Source organism: Sturnus vulgaris, chromosome 4 (genome assembly GCF_052056855.1).
Source record: "Sturnus vulgaris isolate bStuVul1 chromosome 4, bStuVul1.hap1, whole genome shotgun sequence".
Lineage (NCBI taxonomy): Eukaryota > Metazoa > Chordata > Aves > Passeriformes > Sturnidae > Sturnus > Sturnus vulgaris.
In genome coordinates, this window is record NC_142246.1 from 38172692 (window position 1) to 38195397 (window position 22706).

The following is a 22706-nucleotide window of genomic DNA, read 5'->3' on the forward strand; positions in this document are numbered from 1 at the left end:
GTGAATTTGTGTGGAGACACAGCTGCACATTACATTTACTTGTCCAGCATTCTGATTTCACTGAGGTGGTGGTGGTAGTGTAGTAGAGTTTGCATTTCACTGCCTGGTATTTCTGGGCCAGGGGAATTGGGTCCTGCTGTTATGTTACTATATAATGGATGAACTGTCATAGGTTTCTTCAATAGTAGAGAAAGAGCTTGTCTACCTCTGTTGGCCTTACTTTGGGGAAGATAAAAATTATTAGCTAAATTGGAGTAATTCTGCCCTCCCAGTCCTTTCTGAAAGGTCTACGGGCAATTGTGCTCTTTGATGAACAATTCTGTGCAATTTATAGCAATGTTAGTGATTAAACATTCAAGGAAAACACACAAGCAAATGGTTAGATTAAATACAAAGTGATTTAAAGCATCAGATCACAATCTAAATATGAAGAAAAGTAAATTGCTGCAATGCAGCCTTGGGTCTGTTAAACTTCAGTGGGATCCAATATAATATAAGATTCCTTTATGCCATACACTTACAGAGTAGACTGTAGTTGATTTAACTTTTTTCTGTTAAAGGGTGATTGTTCAGCCCACTGTTGAATTCTCCTGCACTTCTGTGCCAGAGAAAAGGTGAAAACCAGTAAATAGTCATAATGAGCAGTATTAATTTTCTCTCACAACAGAAATAAAAGACCATCAGTCCCTTCTAGGTTCTGTGCATGGCTACTTTTAAAATCTTTTATCACGACAGAACATTTCCGATTTCAGAAAATACCTAATATGAAATGGTGAAAGAATATATACATATTTTTAAACTTTCTTTATAAAGAGCATTGTTCAGCGATCTTTTTACCTTTGTCTACTATGTTTCATGGAGTTGTGTGTCAAATGAAAGAAGTCTTTGCAGGTCTCTCAGTCATGATCTTGAGGGGAAGAAAATGTCCAGATTTTATCCCAGAGCTGTGTAGTGCTTTCAGGAATCCTTAAAACTGAATTTTGAAAACTACCATACCTTTGGGTTATGGTTTCCTTAAAACCTTTCACCACTTTTATGATTTCCTTTCCTTTCACCACTAACATAATTTTTAGTCTGCCCCTATTTGATACTTGCTGTATCTTTTATAACATGAAATACTGGATTCAATCGAATATACAGAAATATTTGAAAATTATATTGGAATATAGCATATTAAAGTGGAACGTCTCTTTGCTGTCTTATTTTGGTGTCTGTATTCATAACTACACAATTTAACGTCATTTTCATCCTCAGAAATGAATAGTTTGCAATAACAGACCACGATGAGAAATGATAGCCAGCTCTAAAGGTTAGCAGCAGTTAGCAAAGGAAGCCATAGACATTGACTGTCCTTCAGAAAATAAATTAGCTAATTCCACAAGAGGTCTGTGATACTTCTGAGAGACCAAAGAATCACTATTGTCTTACTTAATTGCAATGTCTTTTTATTTCTACTTATTTTAAGTTGAAGACAATAACTTGGCACATAAATTCTGTGTGTTGTAGTTACTACTATTTTTCCTGCACTCAGAAATTATTATTATATATAAATGTGGAGTCTTTAAAAACTGTGAGGACACAAAAAGATTGGATTTATTTTATGAAAATGTAATTTATTGAAATCATTTTGCATTTTATGAAGCATTAATCATGTACAGAATGTCTGTATGGAACATTAATTTGGGGCAGTAAGAATAAGCAGCTGCAATTCTCTGATATGGTATCTGCAGCATTTGTATTAATTATCTCATAACATAGACTAACTGAAGTAGAAAATTCATTATGTTTAGTTAAATAGTAAGGAAATCAGAATGCTTTTATTTATTAATTTCAAGGTATTATCTTCCTAAAATCACTGGCCCTAGAGGTAACAGATGGCTCTTAAATATCAGCTTGTAGAAATTGAAATATAAGCATGAATTTTTTCAGTTTACAGCCTTTTTTTGTAAAAAAGCAAACCAGTTCTAACTGTACATCTGGGATGGTAAAAAGATGACTGATATGACTGTCCCATCCTTCAGTTACAGGTTTGGAGGGACTTTTGTCCTTCTGCCAAATTTGTTGGGCTCATTTCTTTTTGCCATATGCTACTCTTCCCATTTGTGACAGATGATGCAGAGCTAAAAGTGCTGCTCTATATTGCAGGAATTGTAAGTCACTTGTATACAATTCTTAGACATTTAGAGTTAGCCACATGGGTACTATCCCTTATTCTGGAGCCAGGAATTTTCACTCCAAGTAATCAGTTCCTCAGGGCTAAATTCACAAACCTCTGCAGAATGGCAGCCTTGCAGAGTACTGTCACTGAGTCATTACATGTGCTATAATGTTCCAGCTTACTATAGCAGATCATGTCTTTAAAGGCAGCACTGAGTTCTGATGGCAATTTTAGGGTTACTGTATTTTTAGAAGAACATTTAAATGCCAGTGGTGGAACGGATGCTCAGCATTTCCTGTGTAGCCATATGATAGTACATGGTTGGTAGGTAACTCTTTGAAGGGGCATTGGGCTACATGAGCATCAGCTGTGGACAGCTCCTAATAATCCTGCTCACAGCTGATTCAGAATTGCTAGCAATCCTGGACAGATGAGTGCAATCATCAAGTTACAGCATGAGGAAATGCTCTTGTATTTTTCAGGGAGATCAGTATAGACTACAGAGTATAGAGCTGATAGTAGTTCCTCTACTGGAGTTGTCTCTCAGACACTAAGGAGCCCTCATGAATTGCGTGATGGTCACCGGACGTGAAGGACTGGACACTGCTCTGAGCAACCTGATGTAATTAGAACTACATTTAGCAGAGAGTAAGACTGAACTACTTCTGGAGGTCCATTTCAACATGTATTATTGTTTGATTCTTTGAATCAAACAATATAATATTGTTTTTTTTTTAAATTGCAGTGCTTTTCTAAATCATATGCAGTGATTTTAATATGTTGAAAAAGTTTGAATAGCAAGTCTTGCTTCAGCAAGACACACTGACTGATCAGCTTCCCATCCCACATGGAGTAATTACTAGTTGACTCTAAAACATGGTTGATTTGTACCCTGTTCTTAAAGTTTTCTATATACCCCTCTTTATATTTACTTCATGGTTATTTTATTGTATACATGAATTTATAAATATAGTTCTGCCTGATTGAATGAGATTGTGTGTGTTGAGGAAGATCATCTACATAGTGTGTGGTGTCGTTTCTTGCTTCTTTTTTTTCTAAATAATTTTTTTGACCCCTCACTTAGCAAAAGCTGCTCCTTGATATACAATATTGCCATGTGCTCATTATGTCCATTCAATATTTACAAACCGACAGATAATTTTTTTGTGTCTGTGTTTACATAAAAAGGAAGCACTTTTAAAATAACTTACTTTCTCTTATGTCAGGAAGCTAAGACTGGTTTAAATATGTTAGGCAATTCAGTACATTATGCTAGTGCTAAAACACGCTCTGCATGTCTTTACAGCTTTCAGTAACAGTATTTTTACTTCATTAATTAGCTTGAGTTGAAATGCACTAAAAGAACTCAGGCTGATACAGCATTTTCAAATATTTTACTTCCAATCTGTAAAGTATATTCAAATGCCAACACAAATCATAACATATTGTATGAGAAAACAGATTGAACGGTTGGTTCCACCTAACATTTAAATAATATTTATCATAAAGATATATCCGGATTAAGTACCTATAAATTTTCAGATCCCTTTATTTTTTTTGCATAGCCATAGCTCTTAGTTTTAGAAGACAGTCTCATTGCTTGAAATGACAGTAGACTCCAGTAACCTTTGAGCTAGTGACTTCTTATTACCTTGTACTAATTCTCTTAATGGCTACTAAAATTGATTGTAATAGCAGGATTGCCTTGCACTGGCATTGTGCAAAAACAGAAGTACTTCTTGGCAGGTTCCTAAGTGGATTCATGTGATTTAATATGCATTTTTTGATTACTGTCTAACCTTCTACAACCTTTACTGTCTGTCTTTCACCATTAAAGATTCATCTCCCAGTCTATCAGGTGAAATAATAGTCTGAATAGATCTGAATTACCTCATCTTAACCTATTTTAAATCAGTACAGACAAATTTGCACAATACTCGCACTACTCTGTGTCTTTACAAGCTCATCACCAGGATGAAAAATTCCTAAACATTTTTTAGTATGTATCAACTAATTAATATAATTTTTCATCATACAATATACCCTTGAGCAAGCATGTTTCAATGGCAAATAGCATTCTAGTGAATGGATTGTTAGGTTGATCATCTCTGTTACAGAGCATGAAGTTAAACAAGAATATGCTGTCTTATTCCTGACTTACTTAGCCTTGGCCAGCAGTCGGTCTGTCCTGGAGCCTGCTGACCTCGGCTCTGCTGGACACACAGGAAGCTTCTAGCAATTTCTCAGTGAGGCCCCTCATGTAACTTCCTGCTACCAAAACCTGGCCCTACAAACCCAGCATATAGCTGTAATGGAAGGAGAAATTAAAGAGGAGCAGAGTGTCCAAGTTAATAGCTAATTCTTTGTGCTGACCTGTCAGCTGATTGCAAGAGTTGGTACAGGAAAGTGTCATTATAGCAAACATAGAAATCCCACAGGTTTGAATTACAATATGTACTCTTGGACCAGGAGACCATTTTCATCTGGTTGTTGTAATACATTTTTGAGTACACATGCTTATTTATCATTATTTTTTCCCAGTTCCCTATAAATTATCAGAAAAGAAATAATTCTGTTACACAATAGAGCAGTACAAATACAAATTTTATAAAAAAGTCGGTCCATAACATATGCAAATGTATGTATAGATGAATTGTAGTTTAGTCTTTCTCGGATAGAATCAAAGTATCAAGAGGGACTTCAGTAAAGAATAAATAATCCTGTGTTTAGATGGATGCAGTTGTACAGGCATTGATAGTTGTTGACATAATGACCTTCCTCTATCTTATTCCAAAATACAAATAAGTCTTTCACAGTGTTTTTCAGTTTAATGAAGTACTAAAAAAGCTATGTCACTAAGTGTATTGGATTGCTACACAGTAAAGGAAAAATAAGCAAACTGGAGATTTGTTTTCAAGAGTGTCACTGTGAAGCTCTGCCAACTTAGGTATGAGCTCTTCAGGTTGTAGCTTATTTGGTTACTGGTATACCTGGGAAGAGATCCTCGTTTGGAAATGATAGCTATTGAGAATGGCAGTGGAAGGTATTTTGTTCCCTGAGCAGGGATACAGCTGCTGGTGTCTTTTCTGCTCTTGTCATCTTCCAGATACTGTTTTGTCTTTTGTCTTCTTTTAGTTTTCCCCAAACAAATGGGAAGATGGAGTTCTGGGAAGGATATCTACTTGCTTCAAGCATGCCCTTCCTTTATCTTCTCAGTGAATAAGCCTCTTGACTGCATGTTTCTCTCTGATACCTACTTCTGGTGCTGGCTTCTGTATGAACTGCCAGTACTGTACAGCACTTCAGCCTGTCTGCTGCTAATCTGCTGCCCTTGGTGCTACAGATGCTCTCTTTGGTCTGGTGTGCTTTTTCTGCCTTTGCTATTTCTGGTCAAAGAATCCACCCTTTCCATCACCAAGTGGCTGTATAGTTGCCTGTTTGCTGTTATGTGCTCGCAGGTTTGGCTTGTGAAACTCCATTCTATGGTATAAACTTCCAGCACACTGTTGAAACACTTTCGCTGTCAATCCTACTTCCTCTTTTCATTCCTCAGCATAGGAAAGCAGGTTGGGTGTTCATGATGATCTGCCTAAATCACACCTCTGACCTATTCTGGTAGGGCTTGGATTTGTGTTTCCTTGATGAACGTGGAAATAAAAAGAATGTCATGAGTGTCTCAGCCTCATCCGCAGTAAGATGTGAAAATACCTGTGCTACAACTGTTTTTAGTAGTTTGCAAAGGAAGTTTTCTATCTCTTGGTATCTGTAATTTTATAATTCCTTAATACAGCAGGTATCTATTTTTGAGGACCTTCACTGGGTTTTGAAGGCATACCTAAGCAATGCAACTGAATTAAATTAATTTTAAAAGCTGTGGAACATATATTTTTGTATTATTGTGTAGTGTTCAGTTTTTGTGGGGGCCTGGGGGATTTTTTTAGCATAATTTGAGAAGTTTTATTTAGCACCCTGAAGAAAAACATTAAACAACTCTGCATTTTGTTTTTCAGTGTGCAGTGACCTGGAATTCAGGGAAGTTGCAAACCGATTGAGAGATTGGTTTAAGGCACTTCATGAAAGTGGAATTCAGAATAAGAAGACTAGGATTGTTCAAAGGCCTGAAAGAAGCAGTAAGTGATTTCTGCTTCTTATTTGATGTTTTCTTTGATCCTTTTCTGTTCTTCTGTTTTTCAGTTGCTGAAACCTGCCTTATTCTCATGTGCTTTAAATAGGCATGTGGACAAGACTATACATTTGGGCTTTTCTGAAGTTAATTTCCTATTTATGGCTTAGTACTAATACAAGACATTCGCTTTAGACTTGAAATATAATTTGGCAGGACAGCTACCTTTCACAATGCTTTAATTTGTGAATGCCATCAAATTAAAAGAAATGAAATAAAATAAAAGAACTTAAATTATGTGTGACCCATCTTTGCTAGTTGATGTCACTGTAGGTACTGGTACAGAAAAACAGATGGAAAAGAAGCTTGTAAGTAAAAAAGGAATTTTTAAGGTTATATTTGAAATTGGAAAAGACTCAGGAGTACTAATGAAGTGGAAACAGTAGGGGGCATAATTTGTTTTTAACCCCCTCAAATATTTAAATAGATTTTTTTTTTTTTGTGGAAAGTAGTTACATCTTAAAATGTAATCATCAAAGGGCGTATTTAGAAAAGCAGTTGAAGTGTGAATTAATAGTTCCAGAAGTGAAGTCCTACTGTGAGGGGAGTTAGATTGGATTTCATAAGCCAAAAAACCCTAGCTGTCATTAATATGAAGAGCAAACTATGAATTCTTCTAGAGTATGTTTCACAGAACTTGGCCACCACTGACTTCTTACCTTACTTATTTTATTACTAGCTTTTTTAGTATTTGAGATTTTTTTTAGCTTTTGTTTGTTTCAGTTTGTAGCTTTACTTTTTCTTTTTTTTCAAGAAATTCATTAATTTCACTTAATTGGAAATGACATTTCATTATGTGATATTTTCATGCTAAGAAAATGTGAATAATTCTGTAAAGCAGAGTGAATTAAAGATGATTCTGTCTTATCTGTGAATACTTTTCTTAACATTGAGAAAAATTGTTTCTGAGGTAAGGTGGTAATACAGTAACGCCACTTTTTATTGATATAGAAAAAAATTACGTTAAACCCATATAGTTCCAATTTACATTCTGGTTGGTGCCCATAACTGGCATGTGATATGCTTCTCATGCAGTAGTGAAAACAATAGTAATGCAAAGTTTGCAGCCCTTAAGTTAGAATTTTTTGTTTAAATTTATGTTTTTAAAAAAAATGTATCTAATTATGTAGGTTAGTGCTCAGTTGAAGGTAAACTGAAATATCATGCAGGGCCCTGTTTCTTGCTGAATGCTTACTTTGAACTTTGGGCAATGTTAAAGGAAGCAACTGTAGAGCTGTTAAGCATTATGTCCTGCATAAAGTCAGTGTTTCAAGAAATTGGATTCCTTATAGTGCAAGAAAGTAAAGTTCACAATTAATACTTTGGATACTGTGAGATGTAGTGCAAACACGAAGTTCTTAAGAATGATATTTTTCTCTTTGCTTTTTATCCTTTTTTAAGCACACAGGGGGTTTGGATAAGACCTACCATCTCCACTTGAAACAGGCATTTGTAGCATGATGTGTATGTGGATATAATATAGTCATATTTATTATGTCACTTGGTTGTTTGCAAATTTTTACTTTATAATAGCAATCAAAGACTATATTTAGACTTAAGAGCCAAAATTTTAATATGTGAGGCTAAAAATGCAAGAGTGTTGTGGGTTTTTGGATACTCAGTTTTGGAAGCCTTCAAAGTCATAAAGTTCTCTCCTTTAGCATTGTACAGAATCTGCACATATTTTAAGAGGTACATAAAATTTAAGGCACAATTTAGATTGCATGCTAATCTACCATTTTTTGAGAGATAGAATCAAGAGTTAATTTGGATGGCTAAGAATAGTCTTTGCAAGGTTCTTTTTCATCACAGGTGAAAGATTACAATCTCTGTGGAAAATTCTGTTTCCCATATATAACTGACTTTAAATTACTTGTCAACGTCATACTGTCATAAATGTTTGACTTAGGTTTTTATTGTGGTACCAGAATTTGGAATTTTAACTAAGTATTAATTCATTACTGGTTCTAAACTTGGTTGAAGTTTGATGATAGGCTTTGGGATGTTTATTTTCTTTTTACTAAAATAAAGCAAATAAAGTTTCACAAAATGGTTACATGTGAGACATTCAGTTTGTCCTATATTTTCTTCTTTTTCTTTTCACGAAAGAGGCATTCAACAGAAACCTACAGTGTTTCACATTTGAAGAATAACTGTTCAGTGGGTAATGTTTCAGTACTGTGGTCAGTTACTCAAATTGCATATAGCTAATTGTGAAAAAATACTGGGTTTAGATAGTAAACATCTTATTTGTGCAATATTTACTCGAATTTATAAATAACCGATATTTACATGTTTGTAATAATTTGACAGGCTGCTGCATGAAGTCCATCTACAGACAGAAGGCAATTGAATGAGTGTGTGCTCAGTAGTAGGTTTTTTTTTGTTTGTATATCTGGAGATGCACAAATTATTTTAAAACTGAGTAGTGCTGTATGTTTTTCCTATCATGTAAATTTTGTATTTCAAAATTTCTCGTTTAAGACAGCAAAATACATGCTGCATTTTATGAGAAATGAACATGTCTGTTGTTTAGAAGAAAATACCATGTCACTATGTCCCAGTAAACACATAAAGAGACCTAAAATATGATAACCATTTAACATGGTAATGTCCATTCTAATACCATTAAAAAATTCTTTAAACTGTTTTCAAAGAGCAAAATTCTCAAGTAATATCCCTCGATATCTATTTTCAAAGTCATAGGAGGTCCAAGACATCAGGCCTACTGATATCTAAGTATATCAGGGCATCCATCCATACTGATATCTTAGTATACCAGAGATGTCCATTTCCTATCTTGGAGATGCCAGAAAGCTACAGCTACAAATAAAACTTGCCAAGAATTTCTTACCATGTATAATGACTTTACACGAAGCACATCAGACTTGGTGGTCTGTGCAGAATAACAAAAAACTGCAACGAAAATCCACCTGAATGCAACTTCCCCTTTCAGAGTCCCATCTAACAGATCCCTGGAGTTGTTCATTACCCTTGGGGAGTTAAAAATGTGATTTGTCACCCTTTTCCCCTAGGCTTTCTTGTATTCTTAAGTTCCTTCCTCACTGAAAAACCATTCTGCATTTAAAGAAGCAATTTGTGGCATCCTCTCCGGTTGTCTTTTTGTATTTTAGGTTTATTTCACATTTCAGTTGCTCTGGTGGCATTTAGGATGGGATATATTAAAAGACTTGAGCACAGTCCTTCTGACCAAGGCAGATGTGGTGGTGGAAGTTTATGGTGCCTTGCTGATGCGTTTTGGAGTTGTTCCAGCTATTAAATAATCCACTTAGTTCCATACAATCATTAATATACTTAAATAAATCAAACAATAGTGTTCTGCTAGAGCCGTCAATATGCTGTTAACAAGTTAAAAATGTCAGGTGCCTACATTGCTGTGTTTTTACAAGAGTAAGGTAATTTTGTCTTACTGACACCTTTTTTCAAAGCAGAATGTTATTAGTAATCAAGAGTAGGATATTTCAAAAAATAATAGGATATTATTTCCAAAATCCCTTTTGGGTCCAGATGTGGTCAAATGTAATATACCTAAAAGTATCAATAATATGGATACTACATATACACTTAAATCTTTTCCTCAGGCCATTTATGGTCTAAATAGATGACACAAAGGGGAAAAGTATATTTGACCCCCATACTACAATAATACCCCCATTATTTTTCACTTGTGGATTGGAATAGGTGGAGTTAAAAAATTAAATGATATTTTATATACCTGTTTAAAGTCTATTAGAATATTTGTTCTATTTCTATATTAATTTTGTGTGATAAAACACAAAATTAATGCATCATATGCAAAGCACAAAAAATACCATAGTCCCACAAATATTTCTGCTAACAGGCAGTCTATTTCTGAAGAATACTTGTGCACCTTTTAATGTTAGAAGATGAAAGACCAGGGGCCAAAGGTAATAAATAGAGAATCTTCTTATGGCTTGGAAATAATATGATGATTTGGAGTATAATACACTAATAATTTTGAAAATAACCTAAAAATATGAGAAATCTGAAAGAAAATTACTTTTAAGTGGCTTGTCTGGAACTAGAATAGGAAGATACTATTACACTAAAATAGGAAGCTATTATTACACTATACAAAATTGTGGAGAAAAAGGCTAATTTTGTAAAGAAAAGTAAATAAAATAAGCAACTTCAGATTTTTGCTTGAAGATTTTAATTTCATTCTGACTATCTTAAATTCCTAATTGATGAAGAGACAAGCTGATATTATGCAGTGATAAATTATATTTCCCTGATCTTCACTGCCAAAGCATATTTGAAAACCCTGAGGCAGAGAGAGAATTCATGAGAACAATAGGGTTTTCCTTACTTCTAGAGTAAGGAAAGAACTCCTAGAACTGGAAAGAATTGTGGTTTTAAACAGTGTTTTTGATGTCTTCAAAACACTGATGGCTTGAAAATTTGTCTGATTCCTGAAATTATTACAGAAAATGTTCCATAAAGCTGAACTGCAAAGTTGAACAGGCTGACAACCTGAGCCATAGTTCTAGTTTACTAGAAAGGAAAGGTTCTTCCAATGAATTTTTGCATATGTCAGGTTAGCTTATGCAAAGGCATCCTCAATGAAAGAGTCTGGAAGAAGGAATCCAGCCTAGAATTAATTCTGTACAGGAATTTTAATGAAGCCATCTCTACTTAAAATTAAGTCTCTAAATGAACCACATCACTGTTGTTGACTGAAATTGGTCTTGACCCAATCTTTTGTAGAGAATTATCCTTATACAGAATGAAACGTTTGTCATTATCATTTTATTTTATTTTATTTCAAAATGTATTTCTTTATCCTCAGTTATCTGCTTTCCTCTAACAGTCACTCCTGTTAATAAAATGGTAAATCTGGTGTCCTAAATAACAAATTTAATCTTATCCGTCAATCTATTAGGAAACTGATAGTTTCTAGCAATAGGATTCATGTTGCTTTCTCCCCCCCCTTCCATATAAAATTCTAGAAAACACTTTCTGGAAGAGACTTCAGAATGCAAACTTTCACAGAGACATTGCAATTGTACTTAATTTCTTTCTTTTGTACCTTTTGTTATGACATGAGAGTCAGTTTTCCTAGGTTTATCAAAATACCTTTGGTACCTTCTGCATGTTCCCCAGGGCCAGGAGTTGGTCTTCGATGATTCTTGTGTGTCCCTTCCGACTCAGGATATTCTGTGATTCTGTGTCTTGCCCTAACCTGGGCTCTGCTGGTATCTGTGTAATCGCAGTGAGCAGGAATGTATTAGAGCCTCAGACAGGAGACAGAGAATGTTGTGCCTAAATCTGTCTCCTGCCTCTTGTGGAGCCAGATGAGGCCACCACTTTTGTAATCAAGTACAGAAGCATTCACCTCTGCTTAGTCCTCTTTATTTCAATCTTTCCTGCTTTGCTCTCCCCTGATTGCATTAGGAAGGGAAACATTTTCCCAACTTGTGCACAGCAGGCCTCAGCTGTGAGATGCTGTTCACTGACGGTTTTCTGCTAACCACAGTATTACAGAAATCCATTTCAAAAGAAAACCTTCTTGCTATTCAGCTTTCACACTGAACAGGTAAAATCCGTGGTCTAGATGACAGCCAGGAGTCTGGCAAAGAGTACATGTGTGCTTATTCACATGTGTGATTTGCCAGCATCTTTTATTCCTTCAGACAGCACACTGGTACTGGAAAAAATTGTGCACTTCTTGGCATTTTAGAGAAACAATTTCTATCTATGTGAGCCCTGTGTATGTATGCTGTTTTAATTTCGACATGGTTTCAAAAGCTGTCTTTCTCAATGTCCACGTTACTTATATGCTTAGTAAGCAGGCAAATGATAGTTTTACCTTGGAAAGCAGGTAAGAGTTGAAATTCTCCCCAGAGAAATAACCAGAAAGAGGAGCATTTCTGTTGGTTCCTTTTGAGAAAATATTATGAATGCCCAGTATGTAAGCCATGGAGGATGATTATATTTCTTAATAATTTTTCCCTTGGGATTGTTTTGACCAGGAAAAGAGCATGAGCTGGTACTTCGTATTTTTTAGATAGTGTTCAGAAATAGCTGCATAAAAGTTCATTATGGTATAGGGAAATAGATTTTGAATAAGTGGTTAAAATGAAAGAGAAAAACATCTTTCATAATTTAGTCATCTGAGCAGCAGTTTTTGCTCTGCTCAGCATAATGTCCTGTACTTAATCATAAAGAATAAATTATTATCATTCAATTATACTAATTATTCCTTAGTTTCTGCTTATTGCTTGGTGTTACAACTGTGAAAAATGTGTAAAACCAGCATTCTAGTTGTCATTCCAAGTGATAATAGACATAGTATGTAATTTGGGAAATAATTTTCTCGGTCTAGGTCACCTGGTAATTTTTTGATTCTTAGTTCTGTATTACCTGACGCCTTCGTGTGTCCAACCATATTAGTAGATACTAAACTCTAGATAGGTACTTCAAGGCTTTTCTGCCTCTTTTACCCAAGTGTATCACCTCCAAGATGTATTATTTTACCAATATTATAATAGAGGAAGCAAGACATTGTTGAGAGAAAGTACTTCAGATAATTTTAAATTTCGACGGTTTAGTAAAGGTTCTTTCAAAATGAACCAAGAATTTTACCACAATAATCTCTAAAAGAGTTGGTAATGTGTATATAGGCCTGAAGTTATGATCTTTTTGTGTTATAGCAGTTCTGGAAGAGGTGTAGTGCTCCATTTTATATCAAACAAAGCTGCTTCTATCTCTGTCAACACCTGCCTGGTTTGCCTCTGAAATACTTGAGCCATTTTTTTTTTTTTAATTTGAGCAAACCTAACACTTCACCTATATTTCAGCCATTTCTATATTGCAGTAACTGATGGTTGTGAAAGCCTTTGGCTAGATGAAACAAGACCAATGAAAACTAAGAAGAAATGTGATTTTTCTCTATTTACAACACTAAAATTGTATATACTAAACAAGAGAAAGAACGGAAAACTAGTAAAAACAACAACAAATATACCTGGGGTGTAAATGAAAATACAAACTACTTCAGAGTTGAACTCTGGTAAAAGAAACATAAATTCCTTTCAAGGTAAAGCATGATCAGTTTTAGAAATTATTAAATCAAACAGTTATTTAGTAGAAAGTAAGACCTCATGATCCACAGTACTTTTTTCCTCCATTATCTGATGCTATTTAACAGCTAGGTTATGACAGTTTTAATAAATGTAAGCTTTTCTTATATGAAATGTTACTGTTCGAAGTAGGTTTATTAGTTCTGATGTACCAGAATAATATATTCCTATCTTCTAGGAAGAGTGTGTCATGAATATCAGACTTCATACTCTATATTTAAATATTCAGTTATGGTTATGTTGAACTTTGTCAGGATTTATTGAAAATATTAGAACATAATAACATTTTTCTGGTGCTATCCTGTTGGTATCAGTGATCTGTAATAAAATGATCTGCCTTTTAATTACATTGCTGACTCCAGCGCAAGTTTTTTTAATTTCAAGCTTTGTCCTTAATTATGAAAAATGTAATAGAGAAGATACTGGTGGGACATCACTTTAAAAAAAAAAATTAAAAGCTATATAGAAAGAAGTGTGAAAAAAAATTGAGGAACGGAACAGAGAATGAACTCCAGTCACAGGTTAATGCTAGTTAAGGAAATCAAGAAAAAAAATACGGCTGAAATCTTACACAGTTGTATAATATTGTTCCAGCAATTACAAAATATTGTAATTTAGTGATGTGTACGTCTTTGGAATGTTCAGTTCTCTTTCACTATTCTTCAGATAAATTTATTTCTTTTTAGAGTATAATTTGAAACTGACTGAGGAGTTGGACTCGATGATCCTTGTGGGTCTCTTCCAATTCAGCTTATTCTGTAAAATAGGCAGATGTTTGGAGGGTTTCTGCTTTTCCTTAGTATAGTTTATTAAAACATAAAACTGTCTTCTGGTATCCTAAAATACAAATACTTTATGATGTGAGATTTGCCAGCATGAACCACAAATGCTAATTTAAAAATATTTTGTCCCAAATTTGAAAGTGATGCCTCTTTCAATAAACTAAAGCTGGAGTTTCCACATGCAGAGATATTATCTTCAATTACTTTGGCCCACAAGGTCTGTCCTTAAATACACCTTTTAAATGGCTTTTATCTTAAATTCCTTACTAGTTAGCATCTTATTAATTAAAATCGTAGTTGCTCTATTTCTGCCCTGTCTGTTAGAGTTTGGTGAGCTGGCCAGAGTGCTAAATTTAGAAAAAAAATGTGACTACAAGAATAATTTCTCCTGTCATGCAGGTACACAAAAGGCAGGATAGGTAGCAGTATGTTTCATGTTGACCTCTTTTGGTATCCAAGATCATGAGGAGGATCTCTAGTTAAAAGCAGAATTAAGAGAGAAAGTGTTAAGAGGCCATCAGGAACTGAGCCTTACAGGTAAATAATGTTACACTGAACATTAATTCGTAGGAAAAAAAGATGGAGGAACTTTACAGATTTTTCCAATCAGAAACACCTGTTGAATAATTCTGATACCTTTTACAGATAAAGTTGCATAAGACATTTACTCTATATCCTTATTCATTCAGTTGGGTCCTGTATCTCACTGCTCTTCGTAATCCACAGAAAATAAGTTTTGTCCTGATTTTTTATCAGGGGCTGAAGAGGAAAGGAAAGAGATCTTTGGCTCAATGATTGGGTATGTCTTTAAATTGTAATAAAAATATGAAAACTTCATAAATATGAAATGGTTGGCTTAAATTTTTTTTTGCTTTTTTTTTGTCTTCTTTCTATCATACAAAAATAATAATTACTGCAACAGATCATCAGGGAACTAGAAAAAGTGAGATAATTAACAATGACCCTGGTGAAAAGCCATGGTTAATTTAGAATTTCTGGGGAAAGTGATTTTATGTGTTGGTCTGACTTGCACAGGGAGTTTTGATGCTATCAGCTTTCTAATCCTTTCTGAAATGGTCATTCTACCACAGAGTAGGCATTTCCATATATAGATACATATCTAAAAGGACATCTAATGACTTCTAAATATAATTACTGGATTAATCCTGTTTAGCAGTATAGAAGTACTTTCCTGATTTCTTTACTTTTGTCAGAGCAACAGCAAAGGCAGGCAGGCCTGATTTTCAACAGCAATAGAAACTGGTAATTCCTGTGTGGTCTCATATCAGCTTTTCTGTAGCCATATCTACCAGTCTCATTTGTTCAGTGCTCAGTTAAAACTTGAAAGTTATGAGAAGAATGATGTTTAGTAGCACTAAATCTTGTTCTGTATTAGGGTGTGTACTCAACTGCCTGGCCACATCAGCCTGTGGCATGACCCACAGCACATGAACCAGAAAAAGAGTGTGTTTTTATCATCTGCAGCTCACAGCTTCAACAAAGGCAAGAGACCTGCTGGTTTCTGCATTTTCTTTTCATGTCCATAGGCAAGTCGGCATGTACTTTAAAGTTCACACAGGAAACATAAATAGGAGGTGTGAGGGCTGGCTACAGGAATAATTAACTCAGTCTGTTCAATTTGTTAATTTTTTCAAGCACTGATTTAGGAAGATGCAAGCCATATAGGTAAGTACAATCATCTTTCATATGGCTTCCTCCAAGATAGAAAGTACACCAGTAAAGATAAAATACAATTTTCAAACCACTGCTGGGACAATCATGTTCCTTTTTCATAGATTTAAATGTATATTATCAGAATAGAAAAAAACACCCAAGCACGGACTCCTACAAGTTCTGTGGAATTTATTCTCTTCTTAGTTCAGTAAACTTTGCAAACAACTAAAGTTTCATTCTCTTGATTTATAGTATCACTTAAATTCCTCATCAGTATTATTTTCCAGGAAATCATTATATATCATTTATTACTGTACATAATGTATGTGCTATATGTATAACATTTGACATGAAAACTCTTACTTCTAAATGTTTTGAGGCTGACTGTAGAATTTATTTTTTAGCAGGTTAATTTAGTGACTTTTAAAGTGAGTCTGACATATAATTTCTATGTGCATTTCAATAGCATACACTGTTTATTTATGGTATCTATGTACCACCAGAGCTATTTCTATGATGCAGCATTCTTTTGTGGTGGCTGAGATCAGCAGCTGCTCCAGCTTTCCTCCTATATAATTTTTTATTATTTTTGTTTTGCCTCTTAGGATTTGATACCAGCATTTTGCCAATTTGCAAAGACTCCCTTGGCTGGATGTTTAATAGGCTCGATACAAACTATGACCTGTTGTTGGACCAGTCAGAGCTTGGAAGCATTTACCTTGACAAGAACGAGCCGTGCACCCGGGCGTTCTTCAATTCTTGTGACACATACAAAGACAGTTTGATATCTAACAATGAATGGTGCTACTGCTTCCAAAGACAGCAAGGTAAAAGATGAGATCAACCTGCATATATATATATATATATGACTGACCTTTTATCTTTTTTTTAACATATTAAGAAGATTACAGTGAACTATAAGCTCTTAAATGCTGTGCAATGAATTTGTGTTAAGGTATGTGACATATGGTGATTACCTAAAATGAAGTAAAAAAATAGCAAACAAACAAAAAAAGCAAAATTACTCAAACTAAACAGAAAGGCTTGCTAGAAATTCAAGGATTCTAAATAAAGTGCAACACTGCCACTAATGTTTTTGCAGCTATATTATTCCTCATGCCTAAATTTAGTATGTATGTAGAAGAAAACAGATGAAAATAAAGAAGAAAATTATTTCTTTCCCAGTCTACTTTGCCTACATTATAAAATAAACTTTTTTATTGCTAATTTAAAGTATCTTAATGTTCAATGAGCCTAATAAAATAGCTGAATGAACATTATGGATAAAGTTATCTCCAGTCATTTAGACCTAAAACCAGTTGGTTTTTATTGAATCTCTTGAATCTCTTGTTAATGTTCTGATATCACAACCTCTATAAGCATTGTTTTCCTGAGTAGTATATAACAATTTTAGACATAGGTGAGACATCACGTAAATTATATAATCAAGCTAGTTGTGATGGATCAAGGAATTCACTCATTGAATATTGTCTGAAATTGGTCAGAATAACCCCTACATTTTTCCTACTAACATGAGGGAGTTTTTCTAAAGGATAAATAGCAATTAGGGTTCAAATTTCTACTGCCGATAGAGGAGCTGAAACTGATTTGGTGGAAAGTTTGCTAAGCTAATTCAGCATTTTTGAAAGTTTTAGTATCGGTTTTTAAATCTCACTTGTACCCTTAAAACTCTCACGATAAATTCCCATTAGCATTCAACATTTATGGTTTCATTCTGATTTCTGTGGAAATAAAGATTTTTATCATGCCACATCTGCCAGCTGTAAATCTAAGTAAAAATAAAGCTGTACTTCTGTAGAGCAATACTAAATAGCAGATATCTTTTCTTTGGTAACTTTCTTGTTAAAAAGTTAGCATTTAAACTTTCAAAACACCTTGTTTGTTTATAGTACAGCAATAACTTGTGCATGATTTTTTTATAAGCATGTATGTACTGCTACCAACACTAGGAAATTAAAAATAACCGATCCCAGAAGTAATCTGGCTCTTAAAGAACATTTAATAATTTCAGCTTAATATATAAATACCCTTAGTCTTTGGAGGGCAGTATAATGCTTTTCTATTGCCAGAGAAAGTACAGCAAATTACATGTGGGCTACTATGGTCCAAGGTTTTTCCACCAATTTCATATAATATATGCATGACATTACTAGGGCATTAAAAAACATTTCCACAGATCAGTTTCAAGTAGTTTTGCATTTTCTTACCTATAAACACGTTTTGTACATAGTATTTGTTCAGTGGACTGTTAGAACCTCAGGATGGTATTGTAAAGACTGATCTAAACGCTACAGAATTTTACTAATGCTATCCCAACAGATCCATCTTTCAGTGACGCTGATTCTGCAGGTTGCAGTACCCAACATTATCAAGCTCTTTTTCCCCTTTTTACCAATTTCCTCATTGTCTTGATAATGATGTTGAGATAAGGTGCTGATTTCAAATAGATTAGATAGTCTTTGATACCACAGTGTGTTTTGAGTATATAGTAAAAAAAGATGTCTCCTAAACATTGTATATGAAGTGACATCTCAAGTTCAGCAGCCCTTGCGTATTAAACACGCACTCATCCTTCAAAATGAACAATGTCTGGGCCCTGTCTGTTTCCCTAGTGTATTAGTTACCCATTGCATTCTCTGTTTGTAATTCGCATTGTTATGCTCAACCGTGGAATATGTTCGTGTCTGGTTATGTTTTACTTGATGAAATTATCTAAATAAGGCCTTTAACTAAGACCTTGCTATTAATAGCAAAAAGATGGAAAAGCTGAAAAAATTCAGCAGCTTCTTTCTGATGTTTATTAAAATAAGTTGGTATTAACAGAATGCTTCAAGCAATATAGAGTAGTTCTCTCTGTTCACTGAGCTTAATAGTGCTTTCTGGGCAGATCAGTGGTTTTACAGTACTGTTGTTGATTAATGTTGTTCTAAAGGGAATACAAAATTTAGTCAACCGTACTGGGATAGCCATTTCATTTTGCTTTTTAAAAGTACACAGTATTTGCTTGAGTCATTATCTGAGAAGCCCTCATGGTCTTTGATCTTAGTTTTACCATGCAAGACTGTCAGGATTAGACAAGTACTTGAAACTCTTCTTCAGTCTTTCTTTCTGCTTGATTACACTACACTAGACCTATTACTGCACATTGCTAACAACTTATAGTCAATATAGGCAACATTTTTATGAATCCTGAAGTCAGATCTTTCTTGTGGAGATCTTTCTGTAGTAGTTGTCCCACCTTGACTAATGGTTAAACACTTAGGTACAGTCCAGTGATGCTTATTGCATTTTTTCTTGCCCTCACTCTGCTTTATATGTAGTTTAGTATTTCTGAAGTATATCCAAGACATTAAAATGCATTTCTGCAATACATCAAAATCTGCATTGTGCCAGTGCTCTTTTCCAAGTCTTTCTGTACACTTGGGTCACATGGCCTTCTAGTTTCAACAATCCATGCAAGCGTTTCAGCACCCATTTTCAGAACTTCCTTTCTTAATTTCTTAGTTTCAATGCTAACCTGACACTCCAATGCTTACTGAAATTCTGAGGCCTTTGCAATGTTAGTCTTTTTCTAGGCTGAATTTTTTTTCTGCCAGTAACTGATTACTGCAGCCTTGTTTTGTTTCATCACTGACTCACAGTAGGAGAGTAGCCAATTCTGCTGAGAGTACTAATGCTTAACAGCAAAGTATTTCTTTACTACAGGCTCTGCATGGATCTATTAGTCCAGCACATCTCTAGATGTGTTTTCTTAGAGGCTCTTCTGTCTGTCATGCCTAGAAGACATCTTCATGACTTTAAAAACAGTCTCTCTTACAGAAGAATGATAATTACCATGATTTGTATCTGCCAGTCTTAAAATTGCAGGGACTTCAAATATATTTAGAGATAGTTTCAAAGGAAGATGCAACATGCTTTTATCAAGATAAATGATGATCATAAATTAAATTCCCTGGCAGACTTCTTGAAGTGTAGTACTGATGCTTCAGATTCCTGAAATACAAACCTTGGATGTCCGACAATTACAGTGCTAGACCCTAAGTACAAGCAAGACATCATTGTAGCTGAATCTGCAGTGGACCATATTTTAGAACCTAGGGGCTCTGCCAAATATTATATACTTGATATGTGAAAAATCACTGTTTTATTCTTGAGTAAGAAAGAGAATCTCTGAAAGTTGAAGGCTCACTGTGTGGGTAACAGCTCCTTGAGACCTATCTGTTAAAAATCATAGACATTCTTTGTCAAACCTACCAGTTTTGGTAAATCAAAGCTTAATTATGCTAGCCTTGAAGCACTTCTTGACATGACTGGATATTGATGTCTCAAGGGCCAGTGTTGCATACTCTGGTGTGTACTAGTGCTTTGAGCACTGATGAATTGTGAATGGCTGGTGTTGTGTGGTTCAGGATTCACTCCTAGCCATGCACTGATATTATCAGAAGGACGATTCCTGCCACATCTGTGAACATAGATTAAGGATGAAGATGATTAGATACCTTGCATCTAATTAATCTGCCTTGTACCTTACATTTGTATTCAGATTTTTAGACTGACTGATGTCAGATTCTTTGCTATTTCAAGAGAAGCTACCACTCTGATATTTGTAAAGGATTGTTTTTTCTCCTTGGCTCAAGACTACCTTAAGTTGTCCAGTGACTGCTTTTTTTATTGAAATAGTTTCAGAAACCTAAAAAAAAAACTTTTCAAACGTAGCAACTAACCTGCAAATGAAGAGGGAAGCATTATGATTTAGGAAGAGAGGAAAAAGGATGTGCTGTGAGCCAAAAGGAATTGGTTGAACTTCTAGCCTGCCATTCTCTTTGACAGTTTTAAGCACCAGAGTGATTAAGTATTGTTAAGAGTTTTTGCTGCTTTTATCCTGAGAAGCAAAGCTTAAGTGTGAATCTTGAAGACCTAACTTCTGAGAAGGAGAGTGTTTTGGGTAAGTAACTACCTCATGTTGCCTTGTTACCTCTTGGTTAGTGGTATTCCTTTTTGTAGTTATGCCACCAAAGATTCATAGCTATAAAAGATTTTTTTCTTTAGGCATCATCCATAATTTTTACATTTCCACATGTTAGTGCTCATGTGTGCATATCTCTGTTTCTAATTTAGGTTTATTTTTCATGGAAAAAAAAATACATGTATTCTTCCTATTTGACTTCATTGGCATATTTCCATCTCTTTTGGAGGAGGATAGGACAGGATAGGACAGGACAGAACAGAATAGAATAGGTGGGAAACGTTCTGTGACATAACCCAACTGTTAACCTAACCCTGCCAAATCCACCCCATTCAGATCCTGTGATATTTGTATGATAAATTACTGTCATTTATTAGATAAATAGTTTAAGAAATAATTGATCCTCAGAATGCTGTAGCATTAAGAGTTTAAGTCATCAAATATTGGGAAAGGCAGAAACCTTAGTTTTGAAAGGTAATGAAATAGTGAGCATGATCATCCTCAAAGTACTTCTTAAAACGAAAGAAGTGAAACTTTGTGCTGCCTCAGCAAATACTCAAAGGCTGAATTATTAAAATCCAATACCCACCCAGTGATGTCAAATCTCAGTGATTTTCAAGACCACACAGAGAAATTGGTTTGTTGTCTGGAAAGACAACTCCTGAAAATTTCTTCTGGCATTAAGACTCCTGTGGACAGTATTTTGAAAGTGGAGCCTACCCTTAAGGCCTTTGCTGTAAAAAGAATCATTAGAGATTTTGTGTGAAAAGCCAGACCCACCAGAGTTGAGACCACTGAAAACATTTATTAGCTTCTTTAAATGTATTGCATATGTAAATGTTATTTAAAATGTAATATTTAAAATGAACAGCCTGCTTCCAGTAAGAGGTTATTGTTGTCTACTAGTTTTTATTTACTCTCTTAGATAATACCAAAGGCCTGTTGGAATAACTAGGCTGTTCCAGCCAACAGGCTCTGTGTTCATCAGAAGTATATTTTTGATCCCCACTTCACGTAGTCATTTGACACCAGAGTGCCCTACATACTTACTGGGTGCTTGTCTTATGTGTGTTCTGCATCAAAGTCTTACTCATCTTTAAACCAGCTCAGAAAACCTTTTTCTATTTGCATGGAGAAAAAGAGATCCTTAAGTACATGGCAAAGATGTATTATAAATGATCAGAGTCTTCTAAAATTGAAAATGCACTTAATATTCATGGAATGTAAGACTTTGTCTGGAAACGGTGCAAGCTAAAGACACCTGTGAGCAAACCTAGTAATTCTATTGCTGGTTCAGAATGAGAAATATCCTGGTGCTAATAATGGTCTAATGTGGTATGCAGTGCCAGTGTTCAGAGATTAATTAGTGCTTTGCTGTCTTTGATTCTTTCACTTATTGAACAATGATGTAAACACATTCACATCTTATTTTCTTCCCATTCATGGGGCATACTGCAACTTTCTTTTATGGACAGTAAAAAAATAAATTATTCAGAACTAGAATAAGCTGTAGCTGAAGAATAGAACACTGAATTGTAATACATTTTCTGCTTCTTAGAGCCATCTAAAGTTTGGCCTCCATTTTTAAGTTAGTTTGCTGCACATGGGGCTTCATACCCATGGGGTCCAGTCTTAAATTGTTGCCAGAGAATCACAATCTTGCAGATTTCAGTGAAGAAAAAGGCGTTATTTTCTTACTGTAGTATGTGAAATACAAAATTGGAACATAACTTCTAAAAAGGACAAAAGGAAGGAAATTAAGAGAGCCATCCTTTTTTTTAGCTAATACGTGAGATAA

General features: G+C 34.8%; 1 protein-coding gene across 3 annotated transcripts in view; it reads left to right on the forward strand.

Annotated features, from left to right (window-relative positions):
* Positions 1-22706, forward strand: part of SPOCK3 (SPARC (osteonectin), cwcv and kazal like domains proteoglycan 3) — a 164080-nt gene that overhangs the window by 136138 nt on the left and 5236 nt on the right. For all 3 annotated transcript variants that reach the window (XM_014878569.2, XM_088163626.1, XM_088163625.1), the window contains 2 exons: positions 6169-6288; positions 16527-16748. In XM_014878569.2, the coding sequence (XP_014734055.2) occupies positions 6169-6288; positions 16527-16748 (342 nt within the window). The remainder of the gene's footprint in view (positions 1-6168; positions 6289-16526; positions 16749-22706) is intronic.